At 46.3% G+C, this 8,227-nt stretch overlaps 1 protein-coding gene across 1 annotated transcript; it reads left to right on the top strand.

Moving 5' to 3' along the window:
• The first annotated feature begins 673 nt into the window (after window positions 1–673).
• On the top strand, window positions 674–8,216 carry LOC144724337 (dnaJ homolog subfamily B member 14-like). The gene is made up of 8 exons (XM_078603382.1): window positions 674–987; window positions 1,825–2,038; window positions 2,215–2,360; window positions 3,634–3,903; window positions 4,408–4,484; window positions 5,235–5,344; window positions 6,220–6,461; window positions 7,376–8,216. Exons 1-8 carry the CDS (start codon window positions 855–857, stop codon window positions 7,498–7,500), a joined length of 1,317 nt encoding a protein of 438 aa, XP_078459508.1. The 5' UTR covers window positions 674–854; the 3' UTR covers window positions 7,501–8,216.
• The last annotated feature ends 11 nt before the right edge of the window (window positions 8,217–8,227 follow it).

Raw genomic sequence — 8,227 nt, 5'->3', positions numbered from 1 at the left:
TTTCGAAGGCAACACAAGTCTCCGTCTTCAGGTGGGACCGTCACAGCTAATTTTACTGTATCAAGTGAGGAGAAATACAAGAGACAAGATCTAAATACACCTGAAGACGGAGACTTGTGTTGCCTCCGAAACGTCGTGATTTAATTGATTTATTTTCATTTATTATTATTTTTATTATTTTTACCTACGTGACTTTACCGAAAGAACCAAGAATATAAATGTCCCTGTACAAGAATACGGGGTAAACCGTATGAATTGACAGGTAGCCAAACCCCAACGGTTTGAAATGTGACGGCCCTCGCACTGATGATGTCTTATAGGCGAAAGTGCTCCACTACCCGTCCACATCTCCGCAAATGAGTGCAGAACTGGGCTCATAGGAACACATTCCTGCGGAGGGAGCTGGTAGGAACGTTGGGTTGCTCGGTCAATGGCCAGGGTCAACGGCGGCGTGGTGTATTCTGCAAATATGCCCGACTGTGAGGGCGGGCACAAGCCGGCGTGAGTAGGTTAAACGTTGAGTTTTATAAGGGCAACACTGGGTGACCAGCCCCTCCCCACCCAGCCCCTCCCCACCCAGCCCCTCCCCACCCAGCCCCTCCCCACCCAGCCCCTCCCCACCCAGCCCCTCCCCACCCAGAAACGCGTTTGGTAAATGCGCAACCGCGTCCCCTATCGGCTCGCCGTCGGTAAACACCACTCAGCTGACACAACATGGAGGATCTCCCCACGCCGGTCGCGTTCGCTCGCCGCTACCTCTCGCTCGTAACCCGAAAAACGCCGATGACTTATTAACTTGGCGACTCAGGTACGCGGCGGCTAATGTCGACGGTGTCCACGTCGTCGCGCTGACCATGGAGGGGAACCGCGACGAGGCGCTCCGCTGCCTGGGCCTGGCGCGGGCCGCGCTCAGCCGTGGCGATTCGGATCGAGGCCGCGTGTTCCTCGCGAAGGCCCAGCGGCTCTACCACACGGCGCAGGCGGCGGGTGACTACATTCAACACTCTTTGCACTGTTAACATATTAAATACACACGCGTAAGCGATGTCTGCTAAGCCTACGGACCGAATGCTTAAGCCTGAAAGCATAGTCATGGTCCTGTCACGACTTGAGGCGCGGTGCTCATACCGCATAGCACATTTCATATCTTTCATACTATTTTGAACGAGTGTTTACTCATTTTCAGAGGGTGGTCACTTTCGCCAATAAGACATCATCGGTGTGAGGGGCTGTCACGTTTGAAGCCATTGTTGGGTTTGACAGCAGCACGATGATGATGGTGGGGGTGCTTTCACACATGTAGTATCTAGTGGGGGGCCGTCAGTAGCCCGCGGGCCTTGCAATGAAGCGCATTGGTTTAAACTGTTCATCTATTAAGCATAGATCAAAACATTTTCACCAAAGAAGACAGCCTTAAGCCTTAGTCTGTTCACGACTCAAGGCCACAGGCCTAGTCCTGTTTCGACTCGAGGCGTGACAGGACTAGGTTTCTACCAATAGTACAGGATGGCTATCAATGATTACACGATGAAAATGGTTAAACATACACATCAAGCACAGACCCATATAGCCCCAGCCATAACTCTTAAGCCGTGGACTAAATGCTTAAAGCGCATTGTAGTTATGGTCCTGTATTAACTAAAAGCGCAACGGCCCTACCATATTGCACAGGCGCCGGGTGACTACATTTGACATTCATTCCACTGGTAACAATGGTTTATATTTAAACCATCAATAATTGTTCGAACCGTAAACTATAGACCACAGCTATAATCACAGAGCTTTAACACCGAGTACTGTACTTTTTTCTCATACTGATGGCAGCTCTTCTGGTGGAGCTGGACAAGGCTGAATGGAAGAATCGCCATTGGGAAAACCAGAGAGCCTTTCACCACCACCACTACCACACAGCTCCCTCTGGACCAGACCCTGCCAACCTCCACGGAACCTCTGCCAAATCCTACCCCAATTGCAGGACAACTGGGGAGATATCTACCGAGCGCAGCTACACGGCTGAACAGTTGTATGGCGTCCAGAGGTATGAGTTACCTGACTGGCTAGCGCTTAGGGGAGCTCTAGGCCACATGTTGCTCATGCAGACAAAGATGCTTCCACATATCCAGTACTGAACTGTGAAGAGCTGAAAGCAGCAGATAGTAGCCCTGCATTATATATTCCCCATCCAATGTGGTGTGAATGGGTGATGTATTTCAGGATAAATGGCTGCAGGAACATGTACGAAGTCTTGGGTGTCAGCAGGGATGTCTCGGACGATGACCTCAAGAAGGCATATAGGAAACTGGCACTCAAGTTCCACCCAGACAAGAACCACGCTCCTGGAGCAACAGACGCCTTTAAGGGTGTGCACTTGCTCATGCAGTCCACGTTTTTTAGAAGCGAAGCAGAAATATAACCTGTACAGGCTTGAAATAATGCATTGTGTTTTCACTTTCCTGGCGAGCATGATTTGTTTATATGTAGTCTTTAAGGTACCATAATGAGTACATAAACATATAGGAGATTGTACTTTGTCACATGAGCATTTCATCTCATCTAGTTCTAACCTATGTGAATAATGTATTTCCAAGCTTTACTTTGCAATATATGTTGGTCATACATCCACAGGAAATGCTAATTTCGACTTTTAATGATGTATTGATTCATATCAATGTGTATATTCGTAATACATGCATCAAATGATTGTGGAATATTGCCGTTACTAATTATATGCAAGTTTTTATGTTTAGACTAATAGAATGACTGAAACAGAAGAAGACATTCTATGGGACAGGCAAACCAAATCAAAACGAATTAAGGCTTGAATCAACTGTGAATGTGAATCATGCTAATTGAATCGTGGTGGGGTGTGAAAGAGGTGGTTATTCATTACTAGTTCTAGATTTGAAGCTTTCGTGACTGCAAGGAATCATATTCTTAGGTTTTTTCGGTAAAGTCACGTCGGTAAAACATCAAAATTAATGAAAATAAAATAAAACAAAAAATCACGACGTTTCGGAGGCAACACAAGTCTCCGTCATCAGCCGAATTAGCTGCATCAAGTGATGCAGCAAGTGATGCAGCTAATTCGGCTGTGACGGTCCCACCTGATGACGGAGACTTGTGTTGCCTCCGAAACGTCGTGATTTTTTGTTTTATTTTATTTTCATTAATTTATTTTATTTTCATTAATTTTGATGTTTTACCTACGTGACTTTACGGAAAAAACCTAAGAATATTCATTACTAGCTTTACTACCCGGCTTTGCCCGAGACTTGGATTCTTGTCTTGGATTCATTCACGGCCTACGCTGAGGATGGGGGGGGGTGCGTGACGTCAGCAGGCACACTGCGTGACGCCGCATGTGACGTCACCGCTCACTTGCCGTGCAAAATATATCCATTATTGCGCTCCCCCCCCACCCCAAAAATACAAAAGTCTATTTTTATACTTTTTGCATTGTGTACAGTCTGGAAGCTACCCACATGCCAAATGTAAAGTTTGTTGCATGTTGGTAAATATGCTAAAATTTCGAACAGACACACATTCACAAATTTCCCTTTTATATATATAGATGTAACCACTCAGTGTGTCCAACACAATTGAACTATGCTTCCCTGCGTCTGCTTTATCCAGCGATTGGCTGTGCGTACTCCCTGCTAAGCAGCGCGGAGAAGCGGCATCAGTATGACCTGCGGGCCAACGAGCGAGAGAAGCGCGTGGGAGCTGAGGATGGGGCCGGTGGTCCGGGTTCTGCGGGACGGGCCAGCCATGGAGCCAGCTGGGGGGGGAGATACGCCGGGAGCGGGCGACACAGCGGGCGCCCGCGGTTCAACTATGATCCCGACCCAGACATCTCTCCCGAAGAACTCTTCAACATGTTTTTTGGTCACGCCTTTCAGAGTGGTGAGGAAGCAGTTCGGTGTCTATTAATGCATTGGTTCTTCGTATTAAAGTATGACTTAGTGCGTTAAGCATCAGCTTCTGTCAAAGGCGGCGCCTGAGTGCTCTGATGATTCATTGGGTTCTACTTAACAAGACATCCATGACAGGCAACTCCCCCAGATGGAGTCTGCCAATCTGCATGATTCAGCATGGTGCAGTGTGTTGTAAATTTCATAAAAGCTTCCTGTATTATAATGCAATGCTGGGACCTCGAGGGTGATTCCCTTCTTTACATCTTCATTTAAATCATTGTGCTCTTTGAGGTTGGCTTGGTCATTGTACAGGCCATTAGTTCCCCTTCGGAACTATCATAATGGAAACACCTGACAAGAGTATATGATAGTGGCACATAGATCTTTGATGAATATTTTGACGGAGGAGACCTCTGACATTTCTGAATGCGAATACAATTTCACCAGCATAGTTCGATATGTGATTGTTATAAGATGCACCTTGTCTTTGCAGCTCGGAGCCAAGCTTATGAAAACAACCGGCCTCGTCAGTCGGCACGAAACCCTCCCTCTCCAAACAAGCGTAGTTTGGTATGTCCATTTGTTTAAGCAGTCACCCAAGCAGTTAATTAACCCACTAGACTATAAACCAACCAGCACTGAGACTGGGACGATGAAATGCAGAAACAGACGTTCTGTTCTAAACAAAAGTAAAAATCTTGATTTGATCTTGATCTGAAGCTTTCGTGACTGCAGGAATCCATACTCTTTGGTTCTTTCGGTAAAGTCACGTAGGTATAAAATAAATCACAAAAGTAAACAATTGTTATATTACCAGCTAAGGCCCACTGAAATGTATAGCTCTTTTTCAGAAGTGACCTGGACACAAATGATAGCTCGATGAAGTGGCTTATCGTGTGGAAATGTATATTAGCCAAATACTCTAAAACGCATGTTTCTAAATGTGGAGGGAAAAACCGGAGGACCCGGAGAAAAATCCACGCCATCACGGGGAGAACATGCAAGCTCCAAATATACAGGCGTCGGGGTCGGGATGGAACCCACGACCTCTCTTAGTAGTTAACATCTCGCCATCGTGGTGCCCCTGTTCTGTAGTGGCACCATTGTACATTGTGGAGCATAAGCTGGCAGTGGATAAGAGTAGGAACACTATGTTCAGGTTGCTGCCGTGTTTTGACTCAGTTCAGTCTAAGCCAATTCCCTCGATTTCAACAAAGGCCTTTTGGTGGATATAGTGTATAGAGCATTGACAGATTTCAATATCAGAGACTATGCAAAGCATTGACTTTGATTGTGTCCTTGTGCCTGTGTATTTGACAGGGTGACATGACAGGCGTGCTACAGTTTTTGCCACTGGTGCTGCTGATAGTGGTTTCTGTACTTGGGCAGTTCATGGTCTCGCGACCCACTTACAGCCTCGCTCCTAATCCGTAAGTATGCACCTTTAAGAAATATAGCGCTCCCGTTAACATGTTATGTTTGTAATCTGTAGCTAAGATGCTCGCAGGGATGGATAAATATTGTTTTTACATGTTTTGAATTGGTAGGCCTGATTGGCATGGGCCCGAGGTTCCCGACCACTAATTTATAGTAAAAATGTTGCCGCAGTATCATTTTAACTGCCAGTGGTGGAAAAAGTTAAAATGATAATTCAGAACAAATAATATACGGCCCTTAATCAATCGACGGCCAAATTAAGGCTTCCCAAACGTTTAATTATGGAGATTGTTTAACCATAATTCATGCTAAAGGAGGTTGGGGAGGGGGAGGTGGTGGGCAACCAGGGCCATTTCAGATGTTGCTCACCACTGATTTCAGCCATGGCTGGGAACCGGAATTCGATGGGTTCTTTACGCAGTGTGCTAATTGCTGTACCACTACTCGACACGATCTGCACCAAAACGCTCCTTTTATAAATGAGTACTGCTTTGTTATACTGGATACTAAACGTTTTAACAAAATACCAAACTGGCTTCCTAACAAGCCATATCTCAATTACAAAGACAATGACCCCCCAGATAGCCTGAACAGACTGTTAGGGCAAGGGCTGTTAGCGAGCACCTATAAAGACCAGCATGGCACACGAGGGAGTGAGTGGCCAGCACCACGCCCAAACGCCTTTGTCTCACTAGCAATGTTTACACAACACACCAGGTACTTATTTGAGGCTGAGTCAACCTAGGGGAGGCCCAGGACCGGTTCAAATAACCGTCACTGGTGTTGGCCGTGAGCGGGAATTGAACTCGGGTCCCCTCCGGGTTCGTAGCACTACCGCTCTCAATTGCACCCAATTGTCAACACGCAGCTCGCTGGGACACACAGTCCACCGGCGCACACAGAGACTGGGCGTGAGTTACTTTGTGGGCGACGACGCGCAAATTCACACGGACAAGAGGACACCAGCGGTGGCGGAGAATGACGACGAGGGAGATGAGGCGTGGGGTCGGGGCAAAGCCATCCCAGAGGCATGGCGACGCTTGGAGCAGAGCGTGGAGGACGATTACGTCGGAGGACTGCGCTCATCCTGCCAGCGCGAGCGCCAGTACAGTGCGTACAGAGAGCACTCACACGAGCACTCACACGGGCACTCACACGGGCACTCACACGGGCACTCACACGGGCACTCACACGGGCACTCACACGGGCACTCACACGGGCACTCACACGGGCACTCACACGGGCACTCACACGGGCACTCACACGGGCACTCACACGGGCACTCACACGGGCACTCACACGGGCACTCACACGAGCACTCACACGAGCACTGCATGTTTGCTTTGGGGCGGTGGATCTTTAAAGGTTCTCTCATATGTTACTGATGTCATTGTGTCCAAGTAAAGATGATGTATAGTTTATGTGCAAACATTGTTTCGTGTGAAAACCACAACAGCTATAAAGCTTGGGCTGGCAGTGTGTCGACACAAAGGGAATAATAATCATGATCTTATGTAAGCTCACATTAGGAAAGGAACAGTATCATAAGTATAAACCTTCCTCTACTTGAATGTATAAACACATGGGCAATCATAAATTCACAATCCTGCTAAACAAAATGCAAAGAAATGGACCGTACAAGGTATCTAAGTTTTTCCATATTTTGTAAAGTGCAATTTGTTAAATATAGTGAGTTTATTTCTCAGCTGTTAACAATATGAGCACTATATTATTTTAAATGGGGGTGTTTACTTGATTCGGCTTATTCCAGTCCTAAAAATGTTAAATGTTAGTGTTACTTGAAAAGCAACAAAAACAGTTTCCAGGACAAAATGGTATAGATTATAGATTAAGGTCTAATGAAGTTGCCTCAGAAGCAGTTCTGTGGTGAACATCAGTGACGTGGTTAACGAGTGTGCAGGTGGTGCATCTGCAATGGGGCCCACAGGCCAGATGCTAAGCCAATGGTGATCGTAACAGTGTCTGTGCTGATTAATGCGTGGGCTTCCCTGTTGTTTCTTCAGAAAGCGAACTTCTCTACAAGGCGAAGGTGTACAGGGACGAGCGGTACCTTGCCCTGGCGGAAAGCATGCGCACAGACAGCTGCGACACGCTGGAGCGTCTAAGTCAGCACTTTCGGGGCGGCTGACACATACCCCGCACGCTCACACACGCAGTCCTGCCCCGACCAGACACCCAAGCCAGATCACACCTCGCATCCTCTACCTTACCGTGGCAGGGGGACCAGTCGCGCTGCATTAACAAATACAAATTGAATGTTAATTTTATTTTTTGGTGGCAAGAGTTTGGGTGCTAGAAAGGTAAGCAAGGTTTACATGAAATAAAATTGGTTTCACTCGGTTATTTTTGCAAATAGAGTTTGTGCAATGAAGTTGGTCTTTTGTTAGATTTCTGATGGTAATCTCTCTTGAGCTAACTTGAGCTAACCACACAAGGCAGTATTGATATGTTTTCACCTGTGATGTGAAATGATGAAAGCATCCTTATCTCTGGTCCATTTTAAAGCTTATCATGGGTTTGTGTGCAGATATGCAAACCAGTCGTTTCCATCTGCAGGTTTTGGGTGCATTTGCTTTACGCGTTTAATGGTAAAGCTACTGTTGACAGCAGTGAAGGAAATAGTGATGGTTGATGTTAACAGTGACCGAGATGCTGGAGACATATACGTAGTATTGCTAAGGATGATTGTGTTAAAAAAAATCTCGTAAAGTATTCTCCCTTTGTATATTGTGTGAAAATGTCCTTGAAATCTGTGTGCATATTGTTCGTATTCGTATTTGACCTCCTTTATCTTATTTATTCCAATATCCAGTTAATTTATTACAATAAATTCTAATGCACTCATTCATGTTGTG

Source organism: Lampetra planeri, chromosome 20, assembly GCF_965212315.1.
Source record: "Lampetra planeri chromosome 20, kcLamPlan1.2.h2, whole genome shotgun sequence".
NCBI lineage: Eukaryota > Metazoa > Chordata > Hyperoartia > Petromyzontiformes > Petromyzontidae > Lampetra > Lampetra planeri.
Note: the sequence above shows the minus strand (reverse complement) of the source record. Positions and strands in the feature narration are given on the sequence as shown.

Coding starts and splice junctions, on each gene's coding strand:
- LOC144724337 (XM_078603382.1), top strand. CDS start 855: ATGGAGGGGAACCGCGACGAGGCGCTCCGCTGCCTGGGCCTGGCGCGG. Junction 2,039..2,214: donor CAGTTGTATGGCGTCCAGAG/GTATGAGTTACC, acceptor GATGTATTTCAG/GATAAATGGCTGCAGGAACA. Junction 4,485..5,234: donor CTCCAAACAAGCGTAGTTTG/GTATGTCCATTT, acceptor TGTATTTGACAG/GGTGACATGACAGGCGTGCT.